Genomic DNA, 27,008 nt, shown 5'->3' with positions numbered 1-27,008 from the left:
GATGTCAATCCAGTATCATGATTAAGAAGAAATGTACCACATGTTCAGTTAATGGGAGAACTGCCACAGGGCTGAATGGATTCACAGCTGTCACACACTTAATGGGCAGGTTTACCACTCCAGTTTTACCACCTAGACCCAGTTTCCTACTTTGGAAACTGTGTCAGTGTGTTTCACTCCCTTTCAACTGCAGTGCAAATGCGTAAATGTGCGCAAATGCGCACAAGGTGCGTAAAGTGCGATCAACTTGGTCTTAAGATAATTACTGTAGGCTACCCTGTGTGTACTTGACTTTGTCAGTATATTGAAGACCCCAGTAGATGGCGCCCTGCCTTGACATCGGCTGTGACTACACGTACAGCCATGCCCGATAAGAGAAATCTGGTGATTCTGCAGTTGTATGAAACCTGTCCCGGGCACCGCCTCCAACATTCCACAGAGACCGCATGTTCACAATGACTACTGCGAACCCAATACAGTATACGTAAATTGGTCGCTGCCGACTGCTCTACCTTTCGTCAAAAAGCCACGACTTGGAGCATCACTTCAGTTGCTACTTTTCCGGAACTTCTGAGGTCAAACGGGACAATGAAACAGCCGGTAATGTCAGATAAGCATGAAAACATCTGTCGACGCGCATTGTCTAAGGTTACTCCAGGTGATGCATTTGTAGGGTATTATTAGAAAATGTGTTGAACATAATTGATCTGACACGACAACAAAAAACTGTAAATGGAGCCGTTGTGAGGTGTAAATGTGCCTTAATTATTTGATGTGTTTTTCTCTGACTTTGAGTAAACATTGACAGGTAATTGATAGGCGCAGAAACAATCCACTTTGCGCTGGCTCTTATACGGAAGCCTTGTAAGATGGTAGAGTTAGGCCTATATTTGTTTGAGATTATTCTGCAGTAGCCCATTGAAAGAAGTGCGAAATCATAACTCGACAGCAGAAGAGCGAGGTGCCTACTAACTAACCACGCTGAAGTTGTGGTCTTGGATCAAGGCCAACGAAAATAATAGGCTGTTCCACCGCCGGGAGATGTTCACACTTGCTCTGCAATTCCATAACAATGGCCAGACTCTAAATAAGTGTAGCTAAACCATCATCAACCATTTGATTCCTGCATCTTTGTGTTCCAGACCATCACAATGCATGGATTTCTTTTGATCATTTTCCTTTTCAACGGTGTTGTTTCTCAGGAGGCAGAGGAGCCCATAACGTACACGGTGAGTGACCTATGTTTACATCTACATCTATCACTGACAATTTGCTAAAATTCAGATAAGCTTTATAATTTCTGACATAGCATTGTCATATGAAATATGATTCAATTGGTCCTAACAGGTAGATGGGCTATGTGTCCGTATTGGCTGGGCTAATGTGATGTTTGTTTGTCTGTTTGTCCTAACAGTGTACCGATGGCTATGAATATGACCCCATCAGGCAAGTGTGCAAAGGTAAACAAGGGTAGGATATTTTAGTTTGAATTGCGTGTAGGTTTCTCATGTCTTGTAGCATAATTTCCCCCATTTAAAATAACTATCAACACTTTTTCATATTTTTAAATGTGGGAAAAAAATATCCCATTTTACTCTAGGCTACCTATGGGTTGTAGTCCACATATTCGTGTAATAATCATTGTAGTAGTACAGTGGTTTATTCCTGTTATTGTCATATAAACTTTGGTTGGGTATGATGATGGTGACTCACCATCATCATACTACATACAGTATGCCTATTATTCTGCTCCAATTCCAATTCCATTCTGCTATTATTCTGCACCAAAACAACACAATGCAACTCCAAATCAAATATTTTGTTATTCCAGCCTGTCCAGTGAGGAAGCATCACCAATTGTAAATCCATTTGCCTACGGTTAAACAAGAAATATTTTTGAAATTTAAAAGCAATGTGTGGAAATTAGAGGTAGGCCTAATAACCAGGAAATACTCAAAAAACAATTATTCTTGTAGTGGTGTCAACAGATTTTTTTCATCCTTTCTGGCTATTTTTTTGGGTCATGTTTGCATTTTGGCAAAAATGTAGTTATCGTGATAGGGTGTCCATCACCCACTGAAGTTGCTCAGCTAGTGGTAGGCTACTCATCCAAGATGGTATAGCAATTTGTTTTGTGGCAAAAAGGTTTGCAGTGTCCACCAGAGCATGGAGGAGATACGAGGAGACATACCAGTACACCAGGGGACGTGGAGGAGGCCATAGGACTGTTTACAACCCAGTACCGGGATAGCCATCTCCTTCCTCATGCCAGGTTGCACAGAAAGGAGCTTTGCATGAACTGTGCAGGCCACTGATATGCATGTTTCTGCTCAAATGGTCAGAAACAGACTGCATGAGGGCCTGGTATCCATACATGGGGCCTATGCTTACAGTGTGGCACCGTAGGGAGCAATTTGTGTATACCAGAGACCATCAAGATGCCCTGGTGCTTTGATGGTGCCCCTCATACCTTGTTTCTGACCATTTGAGCAGAAACATGCACAAGAGTGGCCTCCAATGCTCATTTTGCAGGGCTCTAGCAGTGCTTTTCCTGTGCCACCTGGCACAAAGAAGGAGATAGTGATCCCGCTGCTGACTTGTAAAACTGTCCTATGGCCTCTTTTTTAACCTGTTCATTCATATGCTTTGGGTCAGTATATAGAAGGTCCATTTGCCGCCAACTTTTAACTTTTTGGCAGATGTTTTGAGGTGTTTCTTCAATATTTTTGCGCAGTGAATGGGCGATTATAGTGACATGAGTGAGAAGTGTGTGTTTTAGACTATTTTGATCAAGTAAGGAGACTCATTTGGAAGAATGCTCCAGTTGCCTTTCCTCTTCCCCAGATTTACAACTGCAGTGCATGTTTTTGCAGCCTTCCTTTAGGAAGGCTTTAAATGCCATGTACTCTTCCTTAGCTATGTTCGAACACCTATGTGCCCATCGTTTAGCCATGAATTGGATGCTTGATGTCCTGGGGGAAGTGGAAAGGCAACTGGAGCATTTTTCACATGACTTGATTAAAACAGCCTCAGAGCACACTTTTCACTGATTTTGCTAACACACACACACACACACACACACACACACACACACACACACACACACACACACACACACACACACACACACACACACACACACACACGTGTGTAGCGGTTTAGGATCAACCCCAGCCTAATCTGTTCCAATTGCAGTTCTAGTTTAAAATCTGATTATTGTATCATTGCTAAGGGAACTGTGGAATTAATTTATGCACTATACATTACAATACATCTCAAGTAGCATCATTCAAAGCTATTAGCAGAGTAGACCAACATGTATTCTCCACTTTTGACTTATGAAAGGTGGAGTCAACCTAGTAATATTCAGTTGTGACTCTACACTATTAGTACATTCTGTAATAAATTATGTGTAAATCAGCAAGTCTCTCTAGACACACTACCATTTATATTCCCACTTCAATTACTCAGAATGCTTTCTTATGAGATTACCAGAGACCATTTAAAGGTTTTCTGTTCCTTACTTTGGATTTACATTTTTACATATGGCATTTGAATACACATAGTGCTATTACCTGCTTTGTGTCACATTTCATTAGGATTTATTAGCTTGTTTTCTCTTGGTCAGACAGTGGAATGCTGTGGTACTCCATGGGTACTCCACCCGTAACCATACTTGGCATCTCTTTGTGGAAGTACCAAAAAGGGGGTTATTATTTTATTCAGTGCCCTACATAAATTCTAATTATGTAAACATGAATAATAATACAGCAAATCGTACAGCTGAATGGAAATTGGTTATGTGCTATATTTCATGGTTATATTTCAATGTTGCTGTAAAAACCAAAGTCTCACAGTCAGTGTATTAGCAATTTATAGTGCTGCTTATAAGTTAGCATACTAGCAGAATGTACGCTTTGCTAACAATTTTTTCAGAGAACATGAATGATAATGCGCTCATTTTTTGTCACACATTGTTGGTGATTGGCTGTAGCCATTCCATTCAGTAGCAGGATCCTGTGTTTACACCTAATCACAACACAAGCTATCCAAATGACCCTCAATCAAAAGTTTTTATACCCTAGTTTCTGATGCTGTGTACGGCCTCCTTTGAAATCAATGACGGTTTGAAAGCTTTTTTGTTAGTTGTGGATAAGGCTCTTTATTTTCTCAGATGGCAAAACTGCCCATTCTTCCTGGCAGAATGGCTCTGATTCCTGTAATGTCTTTGGGAGTCTTGGCTGTACTGCACGTTTGAAGTGTAAAGACTGGCTCAATGATATTGAGGTCAGGAGAGTGAGATGACCCTTACAGAACCTTTACTTTATTTTTCTGTAGTCAATGACTGGTTGACTTGGGCTCTTGATTTGGATTATTGTCATGTTGGAATGTCCAGGCAATGTCCCATGTGCAGCTTCAAGGCTGATGAGTGCAAAGTTTCCTCAGGTATTTTTTTAACAAGCTAACTTTATCCCAAACATTTTTGGGCTTATCTTTATGCCATTTGCTATATTGTAAGAGAGGTAGTTTGTGGCATTTCTGTGGTAATGTCTTTTTTTCTGGCACACTCCCATGCAGCCCATCTCTCCTCAGGTGCCTCCTGACCGTACAGCTTGAAACATTTATTCATTTTGTCCTGTTTTTCACCTGAAGTTATTTTTGATTGCCTATTGCCTCCTGTACAAATTCCCTGGCAATTATGGATTAACTTGTATTTGGTCTACTAGTACCTGATGATTATTTGATTACTACTGAACTACTACTGAATTAGAATCTTCATCTTAAACGTGACGACTGACATTCCTTATTCTTTCTTATATCCTTTTCCTCATTTGTAGAGTTCAACTATGTATCCAAAACTATCCTATGACAAGTGGTTTCCATGATTTGCAACATGAAAACTGTTAGTGAAGCACTAAAGGGGAGATGCACGTTCCTACGGAAGTCCAACAGCTCATTGACTTTTTACACACAAACAACTCACAAGAAAACAGATCAATACTGACCACTCATGTAACTTTACTATCAAGCTCATTTGGGTGATTTCTATTTTCATTATTTTTTTCGAAACACTAAATACAGTTGTTTGACAGTAAAATGGCTTCATCCAAACAATTACCATAAGGGATAAAAAAGGTTTTACATTATCATTCACATTCTCTGGAAAATAGTTACAAAACTGAACATTGTACCAGGGTATGTAAACTTATGAAAACTTGAGGCACGGTATTAAAGAAAAAGTGTCTTCTTTTCCCTTGCTAACTTCGTCCTTCTATTCTGTCCTCAGATATCAATGAATGCGCCATTTTGTCGGATGCTTGCAAAGGAGGCATGAAGTGCATCAACCACTTTGGCGGATACCTCTGCCTCCCTCAAAACGCACAGATCTTTGTCAGCAACGGTGATGAGCAAAGTGCGCCTGTTGATCCCAACTCCTCCGCCGGCCATAATCAGTCCACAACCCACACCCAGGTGACCCAGACGAGAGTGCGCTGCAGCTCGGGATTCACTCCGGATGAAAATAATTTCTGTAGAGGTAAGAACTACTATGTGGGTCTTACGGAGACTCATGGCCGTGGACCATTGAGGGCCAGTTGATTGCTCTTTCATGTAGATGAGAACCCTATTTAATTGTGTTTAAAGCAACACTATGCAGTTTTGGTTTGAGGCTCCGCTTTCAGGCCAGACTCAAATGTTCACTATCCAAGATGCTCAGGTGATGATGACCTGGCTGAGGCTCATTTGCAAGCATGGTTTTGCCATTCTCCTTATTGCGAAGAGCTGTTCTAGTTCATGCTTGTGAGCATTGCGGATGGCTGAATAAGATTTATGCATAACTTCGTAACCACACGTTAGTGTCTGTGGGACCCCAGAGCTACCAGTTACTTCAAATGCCACCTGTTTGACCTGTTTGCTGCTTTGTAATGGTATTTTATCATATGCTCTCTTAATTTGATGTATCTAAATCTATTTATTATCTGGCAGAAATCTTTCTTAATGTTCCTTTATCTGCACAACCCTGTGTGTGCTCCCAAACAGCTATAAATGAAACTTAATCCGTACGATTTTTTAAATTGAAATAGCTTTTGATTTCATAGTCATTTTCAAGACCTGCTAATGCTTTTATTTTCACAGATGATAATTTTCAGTTATTTAGAAGGCTAAATAGTTTTGAAACTCTGTTTTGCGTAATAATTTGGAACACCATAATGTGTGCATTGCCAAATTTTGAGCAAAACTGTGCTCTTACCCTGCTAATTGAACCTTCACACTTCACTTTACTGATGCAATGTGCAATTAATGAAGATTGGCCAACAGGCTGGTTCACTTGAGCCCTGAAACTTCCTCCCATACTAAAATGACAGGTGTCTCGGATATTTTGTCCAACCCTTGTATATGTACAGTGCCCTCCATAATTATTGGCACCCCTGGTTGAGATGTGTTAAAAGCCTTAAAATAAATTCAGTGTTTATTGCAGAAGAATACTGTCACACTGAAAATTGTAGGAAAATGTAGCCTTCAACTCAAATGAATTGTAAGAAAATAAAAAAATCCCTGACTAAAAAATAATTATTTTTCATTAAATCACCTGTTCCACAATTATTGGCACCCTTAACAATTCCCAGGAAATAAATATAATTGAAGCATTTCTGTCATTTCTACAGTAGTTTACAAAGTTTACCAGAGTATGTAGGAACATTTAATTAGTAATTCATCACTTCCTGTTTCCCTGGGGTATAAATATGACGTGACACCGAGGCCATTTCTCTTATCCACTCTTAAACATGGGAAAGACAAAGGAACACAGCATACAAGTGAGGCAGATGTGCGTCGACCTTCACAGGTCAGGCAGAGGCTACAAGAAGATTGCCACTCAACTGCAGCTGCCCATATCCACTGTGAGAGGAATAATTAAGAAGTTCAAAACAACTGGAACAGTGGTAAACAAGCCTGGACGAGGACCCAAGTTTATTTTGCCACCACGCACAGTGAGGAGGATGGTAAGAGAAATCAAAAGATCTCCAAAGCTCACTGTTACAGAATTACAACAAATGGTAGCATCCTGGGGTCACAAAGTCTCCAAATCAACCATCAGGCGCTGTCTACACGCCAACAAGCTGTTTGGGAGGCATGCACGGAGAAAACCTTTCCTCACTCACAATCATAAACGCAAGCGTCTGGAGTTCGCCAAGCGGTATTGGGGCTTCGACTGGGACCGTGTGCTTTGGTCAGATGAGACCAAGATTGAGCTTTTTGGCAACAAACACTCTAAGTGGGTCTGGCGTACCACGAAAGATGCGCATGCTGAAAAGCACCTCATACCCACTGTGAAGTATGGGGGTGGGTCAGTGATGCTGTGGGGCTGTTTCGCTTCCAAAGGCCCTGGGAACCTTGTTAGGGTGCATGGCATCGTGGATGCTTTGAAATACCAGGACATTTTAAATCAAAATCTGTTGCCCTCTGCCCGAAAGCTGAAGCTGGGTCGTCACTGGGTCTTCCAGCAAGACAATGACCCTAAACATATGGCCAAATCTACACAGAAATGGTTCACCAGACACAAAAGCAAGCTCCTCCCATGGCCCTCTCAGTCCCCTGACCTCAACCCCATTGAGAACCTGTGGGGTGAGCTGAAGAGGAGAGTACAGAGGAGAGGACCCAGGTCTCTGGATGATTTAGAGAGATTCTGCAAAGAGGAATGGCTGAAGATCCCTCTTTCTGTCTTTTCCCATCTTGTGAAACATTATAGGAGAAGATTAGGTGCTGTTTTGTTGGCAAAAGGGGGTTGTACAAAATATTAACACCAGGGGTGCTAATAATTGTGACACACATTATTTGATGTCAAATAATTATTTCTTTATGTGGGATTTTTTCCCCACTGAATAAATGCACTTGTATTGAAGGTTGGATTTTTCTCTTTTTTTCCATTAAGGTCCCATATTATTTAGAAAAAAAATAAATAATTGGAAGCTAAAAAACACATCTCAACCAGGGGTGCCAATAATTATGGAGGGCACTGTATGTAGTGCATAGATTCTGATGCATAGAAACTCATGTAGCTACTTTGACATGAAATTGTAGGGGACATGGCAATGCAACAAAGGTCATAAACGCACCATTGCAAATGGCAGAAACGGAGCTTTCCAATGGTCCCATGCATTCTCTAATTAACCAACCAATGAATACTCCGACCATTTCTATTGAAAATAAAGATTAAAAAACACATATTCCTATGTAATAAATGTGTGAAACGTGTTGGTTAACTTTCACTCCTCTGTCTGTCCAGTTTAACCAATTTGATGGGTAATTCAGCCTTTTTCACACCTCGGGCTGTCCAGTACTTACCTTTGTACCATTTCAAGCTATTCAATAGATGTCTACAACTGGAAATAACTGTAAATATTTTGGTTGACCCCAAACATTTGAATGGTAGTTAACTAACATGAACCCCCTCTCAGAGCTGCCCAGTTTATTTCTTCCGTTCCACTGGATTAAAGGGGACCAGGGCATGAGTCATATCCAGAACACAACTCACTCACTCTCTCACTCACTCCATGACTTAACCATCCTTCTGTGTGTTTTCAAAGGTAATCCTCAATACCCCCCCACCCCTTCCTCGGCACACACACACACACACACCCCTCACTCTTCCACCTAGTGTAGGCACGCCACGTTTCCCTCTGAAGTCACCCCTCTCACTTTCCCCAAGCATGTAATGACAGACCAACACGGAGTGTTTCTTGGAAAGATCTGTAGCCTATATTTTTTGGCCTAGCAGGGATAAAGTGCATGTAAAGTGCGTGCATGCTGCTTGGAGCCGAAGACTTCACACGTTTTGGCAAAGCAGGATGTAGTAAGTGAAATACTGAACAGAGGCTGCTGTGCACAAGGTGCATAATGTTTCTTCCAAAGGTTTTTTTTTTTTTAATCTGCAAGTCATACATCACATCTGTGTTAATTCAGCACGCAACTCCCGAAATGTCAGGTCAACAAGGAACATTTGGATTTATTGCAGGGACATCCTGACAAGTATGAGTATTGAATTTCCAGCAGAGAGCAGTGGTGTGGATAGTAAGTGGTAATAGTTCAAAAGCCCATGTGAGGAATGAGTCAGCAGTATGGAACAGAGTAGCAGTTGTTTCAGTGAGAGCAGTTAAAAAAAAAGCAAAATGCCAGATATGGGAAGGACGGTATCCTGCAAGAAGCAAACTGAATGAGACGACAAACTGTCTAAATTCCCAAAATACATACGCACACATGCACATACACACACACACATACACGCTCTCTTTCACCCATCCATCCGTCCATCCATCTTCATTTAAAAGTGCTTTTTAAGGGAGTTCCCCTTTTACGGCAAGTGCTTAACACGCTGTATTTCGTGCTTAGTACAGTGTTTGGTTTCGTCTTGCGTTAGAAATTGTTAATGAAGAAACCTCAGGGTATCAAATGGTGCTTACGACATGCTTAGTCGTTGTTCTGCAGAGGAAAGCTGGAAGCCGGACCAAAGTGGTAGTAGTCAGTGAGGAAGAATAACCCTAACGGAGCGGAGCGGAGGCAGCAGCACACAACTGACTCCTGTGAGTCATCGTGGCTTTTCTCTTGGCCAGCGTGAACTTGAAGCGAAATAAAAGGCTGAGTGTGTGAGTTTGGAGTTGGTGATTTCCACTCCAGCTGGGAGAGGCTGTTGATAGGGGAGAGCCCATGCATGATCCCTGATGCTCGCTCGGCTTAAGTTGTGGTTACTCCTTTTTTTTCCCTCGCCATCTTCTTTTTTTCCCCCACTTGTTTTTGGCGCAAAGCCACTGTACGTGCCCACTGCATGTGCCCATTTTTGTAGGGTTCTGTGGATTAAAGATCATTTTAAAAGATTTCACAGCGACCTCTTGCTGATTTCATTTGACGGGCATATCCTCACTTATTTCCTTCTGAGAAAAGCGCATTGAGGCTTTCTTGCTTGGCCTGCAACTAAGAGTCTGTTAGCAAACTCTTTACAGTGCATACATTTCACATTTCGTGGGCAAATGTTACATCATTAATCATGTGTGATGATGTGTTTTATCTGTATTCTTTAAGGGTCTCATTTCTCACAGCAGCTAGCTGTCTTTGAAAGGCCCTCAGATCGATTGTATTCATTTTATAATGACCCATATATTCCGTGCAGTCAGTCGACAGGGTGACAAGTCTACAAGACCAACAAACTTTTTACAGGTCCATTTAAAATAATGATACAAGCCACATTATCCAGAAGTGTAACCCAATCACTTTTATTCCTTTTCCCGCATTAACACTGGAACAGGTGGTGCTGCTTGATGTTCGGAGTGGTGTGCAATGTGCACATACTCAATATCTTGCATGCAGTACACACACACACACACACACACACACACACACACACACACACACACACACACACACACACACACACACACTGCTCTACCTTAATTTATTCATGTCTGTAGATCAAAGTATGGAAAGACAAAGTACAGGAAACCATGCTAAGAATGCAGAAGAGGCATAGCCATCAGAACTTATTTAGCCCTAAGAGATGGCAGAGCTGTGTACACAGAACATCAGAACATGGATACATGTTTCCACAAGGATCTATTTCTTTTAGATTGATGTACTCTGTGTGGTGTTAGATCTTTCAGTGTTTTGCTTTTCTGTGTGGCTTTCTGAGATTATGCATAAGATTGATATGTTATCTCCAGGAATGTCACACATGTAGCCATATAATGAAGTGCAGGAAAACGGTGATGTTAGCGATTGTAACTAGGCAAGTCCATTATGACAGAATTCATCCAAATATTTCCTGTGAGCCAGTGTTGTTTTGGAACGGCGTGTTATGCACACAGTACCCCCAAGAAAAAAGGAGATAGGAGTGAACAGGAAATTCCTTAGGATCAGATGTCATCAATGTTTATCTCTCAAAAAACATCCATTAGAGTTGGGTGAAAAAGACAACAATGACATAAAATATGGTTTCGTTACCATGACAGTACAAAGTGAAAAGGTTTACAGTTTCCTTTTTTCCTCACACTGTAAGATTGTGGGTTGGTGAGCATAACAGGAAATAAATAATACTTATTAAAATATATTAATAAAAGAATACAAATGATCAGGCAAGATGTGCTTGCATAGATTGGCACGGATAATAGCACAGCCCTGTGGCTTATTGTATCACTTATCATAGGTATTATTATTACAACACTTTGAAGTCAGGTTTCTCCATTACTGCATGTTATTTATCGTCCTCATAAGTGTACATGTGCAAGCTTGCAATATGGGAATGGAATCTTTTTTCCCCTTTTTATCGCAACCCTGTAAAAATCCAGTGGTTTATGTCGGTTCATTCTTGTCTGTCACCAGTGGGAAGCAACCTCGACCCCTTATCCTACGTAATAGCAACAGGTTGAAAGATGGTTGAATAAAGCAGATTGGTGTGTGTGTGTGTGTGGTGTGTGTGTGGTGTGTGTGTGTGTGTGTGTGTGTGTGTGCGTGTGTGTGTGCGTGCGTGCGTGCGTGCGTGCGTGCGTGCGTGCGTGCGTGCGTGCGTGCGTGCGTGCGTGCGTGCGTGCGTGCGTGCGTGCGTGCGTGCGTGCGTGCGCGCGCGTGTCTGTGTGCGTGTGCGTGTGCGTGTCTGTGCAATGCATGTGTGCGCATGTGTGTGTGTTGAAAGTTGGTGTTGTGATTGAGCCAACCATTTTGTGTTGTCCAGCTGCTTCCTCTGCCTAAGTGTGTTGGGCTGTTGATCTTTCCGTTGACGCCATGATCTGATGGCCCTCAGCTCACAGAACTGACATAGCTCATTTCAAAAAGGCTGTCTTGGAACTGACATAACTCATTTCAAAAACGCTGTCTTGTGTTTTGCTAAGGCTTACAATCAGGCATGCACCACCACCACCACCACCACCATCATCACCATCATCATCTTATGTCCTGTGGTCCAAAATCTCTAATGTGCATTGCCAGTTATTTGCCGCTCATGACGGTGGGCAGAGGAAAGCATACAAAACATACAGTCAGGTTCATAATCATCCTAACATAACAATGTGCATATTCTGTGTGAAGGTTCAGGAGGAATTCAAGTTCATCCAAGTTCCGGTTAAGAGAGGTCCATACACTTCTGCTTTAGATGTAGTAGAAGGATTTCAAGTGTGCAGTCTGCTCTCAACAGAATCATAATCATCCTAAACATCCAATAACAAATAGACAAAAAAAATCAGTCTACAGTATAACTGGTAACACTTTACAATAACTACCCAAAAAAAGCTTAATAAACACTTTATTAACATTTAATTATAATTAACATTTAATAAAGCATTTACAAATGTTTGTAAATGAGTAAGAACCAAACTACGACAGCACAGTGGAGTGGGAATCAACTTCTACTGTGTGTGTTTTATGTGGTTTCATGCCTTCTTGTTTTTGGAGGATAAACTTCCAGGACCGATAAGACTGTGCTGTGTCTGTTGTGTTAACATAGTATTTCTTGTCCATTTATAAACATTTGTAAACATTTTGTTGATAATTAGTTCATTATTTATAAAGTATTTAAAGCTTTTTTTGGGTAGTTATTGTAAAGTGTTACTGTATAACTCATTGAGGGAGATCTTTGACCTCAAATCATGCACATCTGTGGCTCCACATGAGGCGTTTGCTTGCCCTCCTGATGTAGTTATGGTCCTGTCATTCACCATCCAGTGCTCCTGAATGCCCGCTGAATACGTACACACTGTATAACACATATTAGCCCTTTGCTCATGTTTTGTGATATGCAGAGGTGTCAAAACTAGAAGTGAAAGTTAAGAAAAAAACACAGCTTCCTTCCAACACAAGTAACCTATCTGAGTAGCCAGTAGACCTGTGCACTTGTCTTACAATCAACTCCCTCTGCACTATTTGGATCAAGTTTGGGGTGGATCCTTGTCAGGTTTTTAGTGTTTTTCAACACAAGTCTATCAATCTCATTAGGTACAATGAGGTGAGTGGTTTAACAGCTATGTAATATCATGTGCTAGTGTTGTACTTACACCATTAATTAACTTTTTAGTCCTACCTTTTGACACCTCTGGTGATATGCTTCCTAATTAGCTGCATGCCTCTGTAGTGTAGTGTGCCAAAGTGCCTCTTCACCACCGCTATCTCGCCTCCTCACATTCTTCACTTGCAGCTGACAATCCGTGATGGCTGTTGCCGAAATTCCTTGGCCTGATTCACTCAACAAAATAGTTGATCCCCTGCTTACTCGATTACTTGTTTTGGAATGTGTTCCAGTGTTTAAACCTGTAGCTGCAACACAGTGATACAGATAGTAACGTAAATAGACATTTCAATTCAAGTATTTGAATGTGAAATGATTGAAAGAGTTTTAGAGGACAGGTTTTAACATACCAAGGATGGTACACAGTACTAATGGCAACAGACTCTACCAACAGTGTGCAGGGGATGCCTGTGTGTGTGTGCTTCAAAGCATGTTGCAGTAAAAGCACTGAGAAAACATTGAAGATTGTGTAGTACACACATTAATGTCAACATATTCCACTGATAGGCTTTTAAAATGCTTTACGCGGGGGATGCCTAGTTGTTAGTTTCGTACACCGTAGATATTAAGCAGGTTGTAGAAAAGCACTAATGGATTGAGTGGGTGAGTTTCTTACCCAGAGAGTTATGTGCCACTGTAGACAAAGTGGGGTTTTTTTTGTGTTAAAGGTGTTGTTTTGACGGAAGTCAACTGGAACGAGTGACGGACTAGCCTTCTGGAATTTGGGAAAATGCCAGATGGGGCTGCCCTTTACTGGATGCCTGCAATGGGCCACTGTGATTACAAATAATTAGAAGACTTAAATATTAGTAAGACATAATTGAAGATTCTCATTCATCCAGGTCAGTAGTATATCGAAAGACAAACAGTGAGCAACTGGACTTCTTTGAGCTTGAGACGTTTCACTCCTACTCCAAGAATCAGTTCAGCTGGATGTTCTGTATAGGGAGTGCTAGTAGTTATTAACTTCTCCCTCGAGTCATAATTACACATGAAATGACTTTGTCTGGCTGTGTAAAAAAGGCCGGTCTTATGTTCTGCATGTACTCATCATTTGAGATGTGCTCCAATATGCAATTTTGAAACACAATTGCAGTTCATGTTGCGCAGAAGTTTGAAAACAGTACAAGAATAACTGGTTAACAAATATTTGAATGAGGGTACCAAGCGATCAGTACAGACAGAGGAACAAAGAGAGAGGAAACATGTAAAGCAGTTTCTGTTTAGTAAATTTTTGAAGTTGAACTTGCTGTTGTTTTGGTGTGAGCGTTGATTTAAAAAAAAAAAAAAAAAAAAAGTAAAGAGATTGTCCCAACAGCTGTATTGGCTGTGCTAGGCGAGTGTGGCGTGACTGCTTCACCATGTCACCAGTTTTGAAGATCTTACACAAAAATATGTTCTTCCCCTTCTACATCTAATGGATAGTCGGAATAGATGGAAACTCAAATAAGTGCAGTTGATGGTAAAGAATAACACAAGGGACACATCCAGACGAAATTAACGAAGCGAAGAGAGGCGAAATTCTCTTTTCCATTCTGACAGCTCAACCGTCATTCGTCGTGGGGGCGAATCAAATTGAATGGAACAGGCGAAATTCGCTCCTAATTGGCATATTAAACTTGGTCGAATAATTTTGCTTCGCTTTGCTCCTGTTCGCTTGCCTTCGCCTCCCTCATAGGAATGAATGGTGAAGTTCGCTTTGCTTGGCCAAATTCACATGTATGTGTTCCTAGCATTAGGCAGTGACAGTGATGTGATGACATGAGACCAGCACCTAATGTAGATGTCTAAATGTAATCTAAAATCTGTAAATGCACCATTAAAGACTATCAGAATTATCATACTGAGTTTTACTACTTAATTTTGCTGTACCAATTCAAAGTCGACTCCCAAGTGTGGAATCAACGTTGCAAAATTTTCTGTATGCATGCAGTCTGTAGTAGGAAGGTATGCATGCACTACAGAACAATCAATAAAAAAAGTCATAAGACACACTACATTTACATTACTCATGCTGATTTACAAAAATGTTTAAGGTCCAGTGTGTGATTTTAATAGCTTAGTTTTTACGAACTCTAATGTCAATTAATTGATTTGCTCGAGAAGTAAATAAACACATATTTACTGGTCAGACAAGACTTAGTGTTGCAGCCACTGATGTCTACGGCTGGTAATTCAAAATGATGGATTTACATATAGAAGATTCATAGCCTGGTAAACCAGCGCCACCCACTGGACACTGAAAAATATTCAGCTGCGAGTGGGTCTGGCCTCGGATCTGAGAACGTTTTGAACACTGTGCCCTGAGTCTGGCAAAACCAATTACAACGCAGAGATTTGTTTTGAATCAAAGCGGGCAGGGTTTTGAGGGAGTGATGACGATGACGATGTTGTTCTCATTAACAATCTTCGGAGGTATTGTTCATCAGGGCCAGACTAAATTACTCCGGTGTCGCATTTAGGCTGGTTTATCAGGCTAGAAGATTCACATATTTATGTATGAAACCTGTACATTCTAGAGCTGTAATGAATACTTGGTGGCAGTAGATATTGATGAAAAAGATGACACTTGTGAATGGGCAGAATAAATCATGGAAATAAACTACAAAAATATGCACTGCATCTGTAAAGTAAAGTTCACTCAATTTTCAGTAGGGTAAATAATGCAGCAAATAATTTTAAATGAGACAAACAAAAAATTAAAAACATGGTAAACACAACACACTAGCTAACTCACAGCCCAACATAAACCTCAAAGTGTTGTCATTCACGTCAGTGCTGTCATACAGCAACAGCTCTGGTTTTCAGTCTGCATGACCCTGTTACATTGGTTCACTGTCAGTGAAATTGTGACATGCTTCAGCTCTGGCTGCAAATGCAGATGTTTTTGAGGGTGCAGCACAACAATTTTGTGAATTCGTTATTTCAGCATTGCCAATTCCTGCACGTTACAAGAGCCAACATTGTTATTCAATGTTTTAAATGCCCCATTTCTATTTTTCATTGACTGGTAATATGCATCTGTCAAAGTATAAGAAGTTGGATGGTGGCATCTGGCCACAGGACGCTGATAAGGGACAATAAACCATGGCAAATTAATGTCACATCACACATTGTAGGGGTTAGAAGTGTCAAATTATGTGTTTTGGGGGCTGGCATCATTCTTGCGTTTTAGAATTTAAGTACACGCTGGCTGCACTGTTCATCATTAACGGATATACAGTTAGGAAACATAATCATACGTTTGGCGGTACACAGACGTATATGTGGGTTATCTAAAGTGCTTACTGCAGTGGTGAAATTACCCTTTTAAATGTTATATTGTCTAATGATATGATTACGGTTATGTTTGGATGGGAGCCTGCTTTCCATTACAAAGACGGAGGGGGAAAGCTCCACAGAGTGGCCGTGTGTGTGTGTGTGTGTGTGTGTGTGTGTGTGTGTGTGTGTGTGGTTATGATGACAAGCTGTGTCATGCCTTTACAAATCCATCTGGAAAATCTTTTGCGTAACGATTGGCTTTGGAAAACTGAAGTATTTAATTTATAAATCACCATTTATATTAATACAGCTCTCTCTCACACACAGTTCTCTTTTGTGTTTTGTCCGTCAAACCCATGTGAAAACACGAAAGGACATTTATTCCGACCTTTCATGACATGCGTGTACACACAGAATAGCATGTAGCCCATTTAGAGCTTATCTGTCTATAGTCTCTCTCTCTCGCCTGTTGAAGGGAGTTTTTTTGAGCAAGATATGTAATCAAATGAGTACTTCCAAAACAGGTTTGAGTATAACTGTATAATATTAACCTCTGTCTCTGTCATTAAGGTTTAGGGTTTTTTCCCCAGCATGTTCCACATGTTCTAGCAAAGCATTGAACTAGCACAGAAGACAAGAAATCTAATGTTCCATCTTATTTAATCTCAGCAAGGCTGCTTAGAGTTTTTTCTTTCTATCGCTGCCCTTTAAATAATTTAAATGAATGTAACCATCATTAGAATGGATTCTTCTCTGCTCTCAAACGAGGCAGGAAGAGAATATGTCAAGTCAAGGCAAGATGAGACATCGGTTGGGAGTGTCGTCTCCCCTCCACTTACACACGAACACGCACATGCACATGCACATGCACACGCACACGCACACGCACACGCACACAACAGACACACAAATGCAAAAATACATAAGTGCATGCGCGCGCACACACACACGCACACGCGCACACACACGCGCACACACACTCCCATGAGGCCTACTCTGTGGGGCCTGTTTCTCTACGCACAGCATGCTCTCTCTCTCTTCTCTCTCTCTCTCTGGCCAAAGCGAGAGGTCAGCCCAGGTTTGTAATGTGGAAGTGAGTGGTGCTGGGGGCCTCTGCTCCGCTGTGCACACTTGTTTACTTAGCCTGCAGGATCCAGGTGGGGCGAGTGGCCAGAGTGACATAATGCTGCTGAGTCCATGGGAGAGTAGCGTAGTGTAGTGTACACTGTAGTGTACTGCTTACTGTGCTGCCATGAGCAACAAGCACACAGCAGCAGAGCACTGCAGCCCTTGTGGAAATCTGCACTTAGAATTGCATGTGTGTGCGCTAGAGGGAAAAAAACTTTAATATCTGCCCCACCTGCCTGGTGTGCTTGGAGTGTGTGTGTGTGTGTGTGTGTGTGGGGGTGGGGTGGGGGGGGGGCGGGGGGGGGGTGGGGGGGGGGGCAGCAATTGCCCTTGAAACTGGCTTGTTCCTCTGGGAACCAAACGTTTTGGGTTTCCCTGTTTCCCTCTCAGCGGCTTCTAACAAAGGGTTTGCTGTTGGCCCATTCGTCATGACAGAACTGGCGTAGCTCAGCAAGGTTGGAAGTGCTTTTTCTGCTTGCATATGCCTTTTCTGTGATGCCCATATATTTTCTGTAAGACTGAGGTCAGGACTGTTGTGGTGGCCATAACAATTCCTTTCCTACTTACGCATGTCACCCTTAATGGTCCAATTTCCAAGATTTCCCGCCCCTGCATCTAACACTGGTGTGTGTGAAATAAAATCTAACTAATTTAAAAACATTATGCAGAGTAGCCCCTGGCCCCCAGACTGTCTTGGTTAATTCGTGCTGGCCACAGTTTGACTACTCCATGTACACATTTCTGCCTTCGCCACTGCTATCGTGCCTTCGCCATGATATCCATTGCTGTGAGATTGTCATACACTTCATGTACAAGAAAATACTCATAAACAAGGATGAGTTTGTGAACAGCCACTACAAATTTTGATGATGACAACTGAAAACATGTTCCACACACCGCATCTTTAAGCTACTTGGGAACGGGAAGCATATTCTTCCAGTCATCATTATCCATTTGGAGAAACTGTTTGCATGCAAGCTTTAACATCCTGTCTCCAGATGATGCTTTAATATATCAACAATATTTTCGTGTCTCCAGACGCCAGTTATTTTGTGTACTGAAGCAGCAATCCCTCATGCAGCAAAGCAGCCCCAAAACATTGCGCTGCGGTCTGCTCCGTAACTCAGTGTTGGGAATCCCTTCTGAGGCTTGCAAGCTTTCCCCCTTTTTCCATCAAATGTACTGCTGACCGATTGTGGCTAATAATTATGGGCATTTCTATTTTAGTTTGATTAGACCACAGTACATGTCTATGAAAAAGGGAAACCGCTGTCCTCATAGTAGTTGCAAGCAACAGTAGTGGTTGCAAACACTAGGGTGGGATTTTGTGAAATGGGTCTGAGATGATGTCTTGTCTTTACTTGGTGGTCTTTCAGCAGATATTGGCACAGGAATTGTTCCTATATTAACCAGTAATTTGGATAATTGCTATCAGGTCATCAGATCCGCTGTTCTGCACTACAAAGGCAAAACTCTTGGTCTAAAAAGAGTTAATGTAATTTGTGAGGTATTTAGGACCTTCATCATGTGAATAAATATGGTGAGCCAATGTACCAAGTTGATTTCTGCCTGGCTTAAAATCAAAGTAATCAAGTGTCATTTTAAGGTAGCAGTGGGTGGCCGTCCGCCATGTTTGTTTACCGATTCACCAGGGTAGCTGGTGCGCAGCATTCTGGATAGTAGGCACAATTGAGGATGATGCCATCTCAACACAAAAGGCATATTTTGTGACGATCAAGCAAATTTAAAATATAAGATAGGTGATGCTTGTATAGATTATTCATCCTGCCCTAAGTAAAATAAAAAAAACCAAATATTTCAAATTATATCCAAAGAAATGGCAGCATCTATGGTGGAGCTCCATATGACCCCATTCATTTTGACTGTTTCTACACTGGCCCGCAAGCGCCCCATAGAGTACGGTACCTACTGAACAAAGCCATAAGCGGAACGTTCTTTACCTATTAACCACATTCTGTGGTCATGGCGACAGCCTCTTGTTTTATCAAGATTGCCTCTACCTTTGGGTTTGTCTTTGGGCACACCGGGTACAGTATACCACCTGACAAGCTCTTAAATGAATGCACTCTTCAATATTCAGTTTTAGGGATTTGGATTACTGTAGTGAAAGGGAACTAGGGATGCAAATTATCAATTAATTCATTAATCATTAGTTGATAGCCTTATCGATCGACTTACGATTAATTGATAAGCGGCGTTTTCCCCCCCAAAATCTCAATGTTTCTAAAAAAAACCTGTTAAATCTAAAAAAAAAAATAATTAAAAACTTCGATGAAATACCAGATTTAAATTAATTATATTTCAATTCTTTAATCCAAAGGTGATTTAAATATTCCCACTATTCACACCCCTCTTCACACACACTCTTCACATGCCCATTTCACCTGGGTCTCTTGTCAGTTGGATTGTCGATTAATTGCGAATAATGTTTTTTTAATCGATTAATGCATTGGTCGATTAAAGTCGATTAATCGATTAATCGTTTGCATCCCTAAAGGGAACTGTCCAGACCCATAGTAAGTTTGCAATGTATGCCTTCAGATATTGACGTCATTATAAAGGTGGTGATTAGATTTAAAACCGTTATAATTAGCACTACAATGAGTTATAATGGCTTAGTTCATAGGTAGTTGAATGCAATATGAATGCACTCATAGGCCATTATAAATACAAGCTTCATCGAATGTGTTACAGGTTCAATTTCAGCTTTTCTGATTGCTTAAAGTTAACTGTTCAGACCCACATGAAGTTGGCCTCTGTATGCTTTTTCAGATATTGACGAGTGTGCCACCGGCTCCCACACCTGCAGTGTGGAGCAGACCTGCTACAACACCCGGGGATCCTTCAGCTGCCAGTGCCCGGCAGGGTACCAGAAGATAGGTGACCAGTGTGTTGGTGTGTATTGGCTTCAATTTCTTAAAAGTTCTTTATTAGAAGGTTGTCTTCAGTGTCAACTTAAGTTTCAAGTGATCATCAACTGTCAAACTCATCTTGATTTTCATGCTATTTACACGTCTTCACATACCAGTATTGTCACGTTTGCTATTGCAGTAATTATTGGGATTCTTGGGGTTTTGTGCATACGATTGGTATGGTAAAGGTAATGCCACAAGTTCAGATACTGGATGCTCACTGTCAGTGAGGCATCTAATCAACTGATCATAAAGTTGTTCAAGGAACATTCCATATCATATCAAGTGTGTCACTCCCGTGTTATTATGGGTTCTATATGGGTTATGCCTAGTAGAATGATGGAAGACTTCATGAAACCGACAACTATCACAAAATTTCTCATCAGTATAGTCCCATTGATATTTGATAATTATTGAAACATGTTTCCATACAGCTAGCTAAGTAACTCTGAGAAGACAAGGCACTGAATCAGTCCTGTTGCTTGCTTTCACATTTTGGTCTTCATCCACTGGTTTTCTGGTGTGAGCCAAGGGGTTGGCCAAGGACATGCTGTTTTTATCCATCATTGATGTGACTTTGTGTTTATCTCTCTCTAGACAGAGATGAGTGCCTCATCTCCCACTACTGCATGCACAGATGTGTCAACACGGTTGGCTCCTACTACTGCGAGTGTGACACCGGCTACAAGCTGTCCAGCAACAACCACAGCTGCGTGGGTGAGTTGCTCTTTTTTTCTTCTTCTGGCTTCTGCTCTTGTGCACAGCTGCATTCCCTGAAGATCGCCCCCCTAACAGCCTGTCACTGGATCATCTCGCTGTGTGCCTGCGTGTCGATAAATCAGCACAGTTGCGTTGTGCATCTCTGTACAAGAACGTACATCAGCTTTTTTTGGGGGGTGATTCATTGAAGTAGTCTCATCTGACTTGCTGTGGTTGTGCGGCCCTCGGAGAGCTCGGGTGAGTTCTCATGAGAGTGGTAGTGGAGTTGTGTTGTGTCCATGGGATCTAAGTGGCTTGTTTACTCCCAGAGACTTCCTTCATCTGTGTCAAAATACTGTATTGGGCTCTGCAGCAGCAGGGGGAGGAAACTGAAGTGCGCAATCACTTGGCTTTTATTCTACGTAAGCGAGCAGGTGGGCACTATTGTTCCACCGTGTCAGAGTCATTGTTCAGGCAACCTGTTTCCTTCCTGCACAAATTGAACTCTCTCGTCTTTGTTGACAGCTCCAGAGTAAAGTACCAAACCTGCCTATGACAGGACGCACAGATGCACGCTGCCATTGTCGCCACAGAGACAGTATGTTGTGCATTGGTGAAATGTGTATACCGATGGAGGCAGCTGTGGCCAAATGATTTTGGAATTAGTCTTCGAATGGTGTCACTATACCTTCATGCATGGTTGAAGTGGCCTTGAGCAAGGCACATAATCTGATGTTGCCCCATCAACCATAATCATACAACCATAATCATGTAGTTGCAAGTCGCTTGGAATGAAAGCGTCCGCTTAATGTAATCAATGTAATGTAGAATAAGACCAAGTGAGGTCTGCTCCTGCAAGTACTAACATTTGGCGTATGGACCATGGACAGGTCAAGTGGCGAAGGACAGTATTGTTTATCCAATTTGTTTATAAGAGGCTCTGGGTGCTCTGCTCTGATAGGTTTGCTGCATGTTTTATTCTAGTGAACGGGGGTGCGTTTCTCAACAACATCGTTGCTAACTAAGTTGTAACTTACTTGGTTACAATGCAATTTCCCATTGGAAACGTAGTAAGTTGCTAACTGGTTAACAACAACGCTTTCGAGAAACGGGGTCCAGATTGTTTGGCCATTGCTTTATCAACATGAAGTTGATGAAGCAATATCGAAATGCATTGTCCCCCAAAATAAAACATGCCGCAAACCTAGTCAACCAGTGTGCGTTGATTACTGTTTTTTTCCAGAACGTTTTTGTGCTGCCACAGTTTTTAAATGAATGCCGATCATACTACTGCTTTTCAAAATGGGATGCACTACAGATAACAGCAGAAGAAAACATAGTCACTGTCACGGTAAATGAATATATAGTGATTTTAACTTGACTGTAACGTCATCTTCCAGATGTTGATGAGTGCGGGACAGATAACAACCCATGTGAGCATCAGTGCTACAACCTCATGGGCTCCTTCATCTGCCAGTGCAATCAAGGCTATGAGCTCGCATCCGATTCTGTCAGCTGTACAGGTTTGTGTATTTAAAAACACATCAACTGTAAAGCAATACAACAAAACAATACAACAAATGAAGAGTTCAAATGCAAAACCCCCTAACTCCATTTCTGAAGACCTGCACTTCTATATTTTTAGAGAACCTCGTTGTTTGTTTGGTTTACATTCATGTACTTGATAATACATATAAATAGTTATATTACATAAATAAAATAAAAAATATGCAATTTTGATAGCCTTGTATTAAATAAAAATGAATTAAGATTATTTTCTGAAATGGTACTTAGGGGATTTTGCATCTGAACTCTTCAAATACTGTTGGAAAACAATGCAACTTGAATTGTAAAAAAAATGGAAACTTTAAACATTAGGCTGACCCCAAACTTTTAAACGGTAGTCTATGGTTTTTTTGTCTTGATGTATTGTATGCGTGCATGTCTTATGTTTGCATTTTCAGACATTGATGAGTGTACGTTCTCCAGCTACATGTGCCAGTATGTGTGCAACAATAACCCGGGTGGATACTCCTGCACCTGTCCAGACGGATATGAGCTGCAGGGAACAAGAATGTGCAACGGTACTGACACCTAGATATTACACCACAGTTACTGGCAGCCTTGAAAACATTGTTGTAAGGTGTTGTAGAAATCATTTTTTAATCAAATAACTGGAGTTATAGTGAAAAAAAAATCATTTTTTACCAATGTTTCCATCTTTGCCAACTTTGTTTTTCTTTCATCCATATTGTCAAAAGACAGCTTGATCATGTTAGATGTTCAATTACTTATTCAAAGTTAGTAAATGTAAATAAAGAATGATGTCTGTTTTATGTTTTACGCGTTTCACATAGACATCGATGAGTGTGAGACAGGCCATACCTGTACAGAGGAGGAGATGTGTTGGAATTACTATGGAGGTTTCCGTTGCTATCCCCGCAACCCTTGCCAGGAGCCTTACGTGAGGTCATCAGAGAAGTAAGTCCTTTGTCTGTTTCTCCATGTCACTTTCTTGTCACTTTCAAATATGAAATTAACTATAGTATACTATCATGTCCAAACACTTTCATCGTGGCAGTCTTTCATATATAAAATGTTTCAAAAAAGAAAAAAACCTGAAATACTTAATTGAAGCTATTTCAGCATTTGGTTTATTAAAAAAGACTCCCTCATGACACTGGGAAGTTATTAATTATAATTTCTGTCTTCAGTCGATGTGTGTGTCCATCCTCAAACATTTGCCGTGGCATTGCCCAATCCATCGTCTACAAGTACATGAACATCTATTCAGATCGCTCCGTGCCAGCAGACATCTTCCAGATCCAGGCTACCAACATCTACCCCAACACACACAACACCTTCAGGATCAAGTCCGGCAACGAGGGGGGCGCATTTCTCCTCAGAGTAAGTCTGCACTTGAAAACATAGCACTAAACATGCACTAAATGTTCCATAATCACAAAATCGGGCTCACTGTCCTTACCCAGGTTTGTTCTATGCTCTACTGACATTTCCTCCAAATGAAAATGATATGAAACATTTAGACATTTGACATTTAGATCATCTATTTGCAGAAAATGAACATGAAATGAAATGAAACATATCACAGAAGATGCAATGTTTTCAGACTTCAAAAAAAAACTTTCCTCTCCCTAAACGTTCAGACTTCTCGTTCGATATTAGGTGCGGGAACGGGCACTGGCATGGTTCTTTGTCAGTAAATGCGCCTTTACAGATTCCTACAAGCTATGGAGATGTCCTCACTACAAATGGAAATTAAACGTATCTGTATGCAAAGAATGTGATCATTCTTCATAGCTCCTTCTGCATATATTTTTCACAAGGCAAAAGCTCAATGGATGGGTGATGCGTGAAGAGACTTTCCTTTGTATTCATCAGAAATACGTTGTATGACTTGTGCAAAAAGCACATTTGGTCATGGTACCATTTGGGAAATCATACTGTGGTCAAATGAGACTAGGCATGACTTATTTGACCTTAATAATGAGAGGTGTGCATGGCAAAAAAGCATACTAAATTCTAAGAAATCTGGTGGAAGGTGCATCCTGTTATCAAAGTTGAGGGGTTCAAAATAATTTTTGAGGTAGTCACAAAGTTAAAGCTGTGCCGAATTAGTTTTTCTTGTAGGACAATGACTGTATTGCACTGATCAAAAAAACGTGTTAACATAGATGAAAATGTATGCATTGATTTGAAGCAGGCTGTCTACACAAGGCAGACAAGTAGTCTGACTGAATGGACGGTGTTCTGGATAGAGTAATTGGCAACAATTCAGTAGTGCCAGACTGTTGGGACTTGTCTCCTTCTATAGCAAGTCTCCACAGGCCATTAGATCAGCAACGGTGAGCTCTACTTGATATTAATGGTATACCTTCTATGCATATTCATGCACATGCATATTTGGGTTTAAATACTCCTGAATAAAATGTATTCAGAACTGAAATGCTTCTCTTTCCCTATGGTTTAAACATATGTTAAAATGAAGTTGCTGCTGCAAAAGTCCAACAATCGATAATCCGATGTTGTGATTTTCCTAAACTTTTTCATACCACTGTATATCCAGGCTCTTAGAGAAACATGTGCTCCCATACAAACAAAGTTGTTTTCCATGAAGGCCCGCATATTTGAGCATGATGGTGCCGAACACCACATGCTTCATCTATTACAACACCACCACCACCGGCTGCGGAGCAGACTCGAGGTGCTGAACTGGCCTGCCTGCCGTGACACCCACACCTTTCATCAATTGAAAACATTTGGCGCATCATAAAACGAAAAGACCTGCATTGCTGAGGAGATAATCCCGTGTAACAAAAGAATGGAACAACATTTCTCTCTCAGAAGTCTTACAAGTCTACAAGTCGTTCTTGAACCCCCATTCTCCCTGCCTGCACGTGATTAATGCTGTTGTAAGAAGATTTGTAAAAGGGTTGTTGTTACACACTGATAAATGGGACCCTGCCCCCAATTCTGTGGAATGTAATGTACAGCTACTATCAAGTTTTATAAGTACAAAACGAAATTATCAATGTTCTCTCTTGACTTGTGGCTGCAAATAGTGTAAGATGTGTTTCAGGTTTTTGTGTGCAACATTTCAAAATGTTACTGGACAGATTTGATCAGGATGTACCCCTTAGTCATTTACCAAAGGCTAATTGACAATTGTACCTGGGGAATTGTTATGCCTCTTGTCCACTGCCGGTTTTCTGGTAGGCCTACAGCTCGTCACAGCGCGACTCGCCTGCCACTTTTTGCTTTTCCATTGGGCACGACAAAGCTCAATCTAAAAGCAAAAAGTGGTGGCCGAGTCTAGGTCTACCAGAAAACCGGCAGTGGAAAAGAGGCATTAGTGAACTTTGCCCAACTTCCATTTCTTTCAGCGAATCAGCAACGTGGGCGCCATGCTGGTCATGACCAAGTCGTTCAGCGGGCCGCTGGAGCTGATCTTGGACCTGGAGATGGTGACGTACCACACAGCCATGAACTACCGCTCCAGCTCCTTACTACGACTCACCATCGTGGTTGGGCCCTACAGTTTCTAATGGTGACATCATAGACATCTATTTGTGATGTATACATACTCGTATATGTCTGTGGGTGATATAATTATGCTGCTGCGGCTGCTGCTTCCATACATATACATCATGCTACAGTATATGCTATGTAATAATATAGCAATGGCAGGACTTTACGGAGAGCTTCCTTGTGTGTGTGTGTGTGTGTGTGTGTGTGTGTGTGTGTGTGTGTGTGTGTGTGTGTGTGTGTGTGTGTGTGGGTGTGGGTGCGGGTGCATGTGCGTGCGCGCGCGTGCGTGCGCGCGTGCTGTATGTGATGTGTGTGTGTGTGATGTGTGTGCAAATGAATTCTGACATCAAACAAACCTATCCATTACTCTATAAAATGCTCTTTTCAGTGTCAAAAATGCTATTGATTTTCGGCAGTCCAGCTATGGTTTCTATGGACATCTATGATTTCTTGATCAGCCTTACATTGAGTAGGGAAGTTCTCATATGCATTGCCATCTTAAAGTTAGGTATAATATAAGACAGCTTCTTTCAACTTTTTGTCCTTGAATACCTCATCTTGAAACGTAGTGCAAATGACATGGTATTGTGGTAACTATGGCCAATTCTCCCACTCTTACATAAGTGCCCTTTCCCAGGTGCTTTAGGTTTCCCCTTGTGTGTAGACATATTCTCCCTGAAGGACAGGTGCTTTATCATGCCCACATCAGCTAAGTGCAGAGTACATGTGGGCTCCTGAAAGAAAAGGTGTGATGAAAAATGAAAGAGAAGTCTAGCCACACCCCTGCTTTTGGGTCATTACATTTGATACAACAGGACCACATTAATATTGGCCTTAAAAGTCCATGTGTGGAAAATATAACACAGGCATTGAATTTGGCAATGGGGGACTTTGTA

The 27,008-nt window shown here is 41.3% G+C and overlaps 1 protein-coding gene across 1 annotated transcript; it reads left to right on the top strand.

Annotated features, from left to right (window-relative positions):
- The first annotated feature begins 443 nt into the window (after positions 1 to 443).
- On the top strand, positions 444 to 26,351 carry efemp1 (EGF containing fibulin extracellular matrix protein 1). Its single transcript, XM_063190936.1, has 11 exons — positions 444 to 600; positions 1,143 to 1,229; positions 1,415 to 1,460; positions 5,288 to 5,536; positions 20,225 to 20,347; positions 20,962 to 21,081; positions 22,464 to 22,586; positions 23,028 to 23,147; positions 23,421 to 23,544; positions 23,778 to 23,970; positions 25,968 to 26,351. The coding sequence occupies exons 1-11, from the start codon at positions 589 to 591 to the stop codon at positions 26,127 to 26,129; spliced, it is 1,359 nt and encodes a 452-aa protein (XP_063047006.1). The 5' UTR covers positions 444 to 588; the 3' UTR covers positions 26,130 to 26,351.
- The last annotated feature ends 657 nt before the right edge of the window (positions 26,352 to 27,008 follow it).

This window comes from Engraulis encrasicolus, chromosome 24 (genome assembly GCF_034702125.1).
Source record: "Engraulis encrasicolus isolate BLACKSEA-1 chromosome 24, IST_EnEncr_1.0, whole genome shotgun sequence".
NCBI classification, from domain to species: domain Eukaryota; kingdom Metazoa; phylum Chordata; class Actinopteri; order Clupeiformes; family Engraulidae; genus Engraulis; species Engraulis encrasicolus.
This window is presented reverse-complemented; position numbering and strand designations above follow the sequence as displayed.

Bases quoted from the DNA above. Each gene is read 5' to 3' on its own strand.
- efemp1 (XM_063190936.1), top strand. The intron at 23,545-23,777 runs GTAAGTCCTTTG...TTCTGTCTTCAG, and splicing joins TACGTGAGGTCATCAGAGAA to TCGATGTGTGTGTCCATCCT. The intron at 23,971-25,967 runs GTAAGTCTGCAC...CATTTCTTTCAG, and splicing joins GGGGCGCATTTCTCCTCAGA to CGAATCAGCAACGTGGGCGC.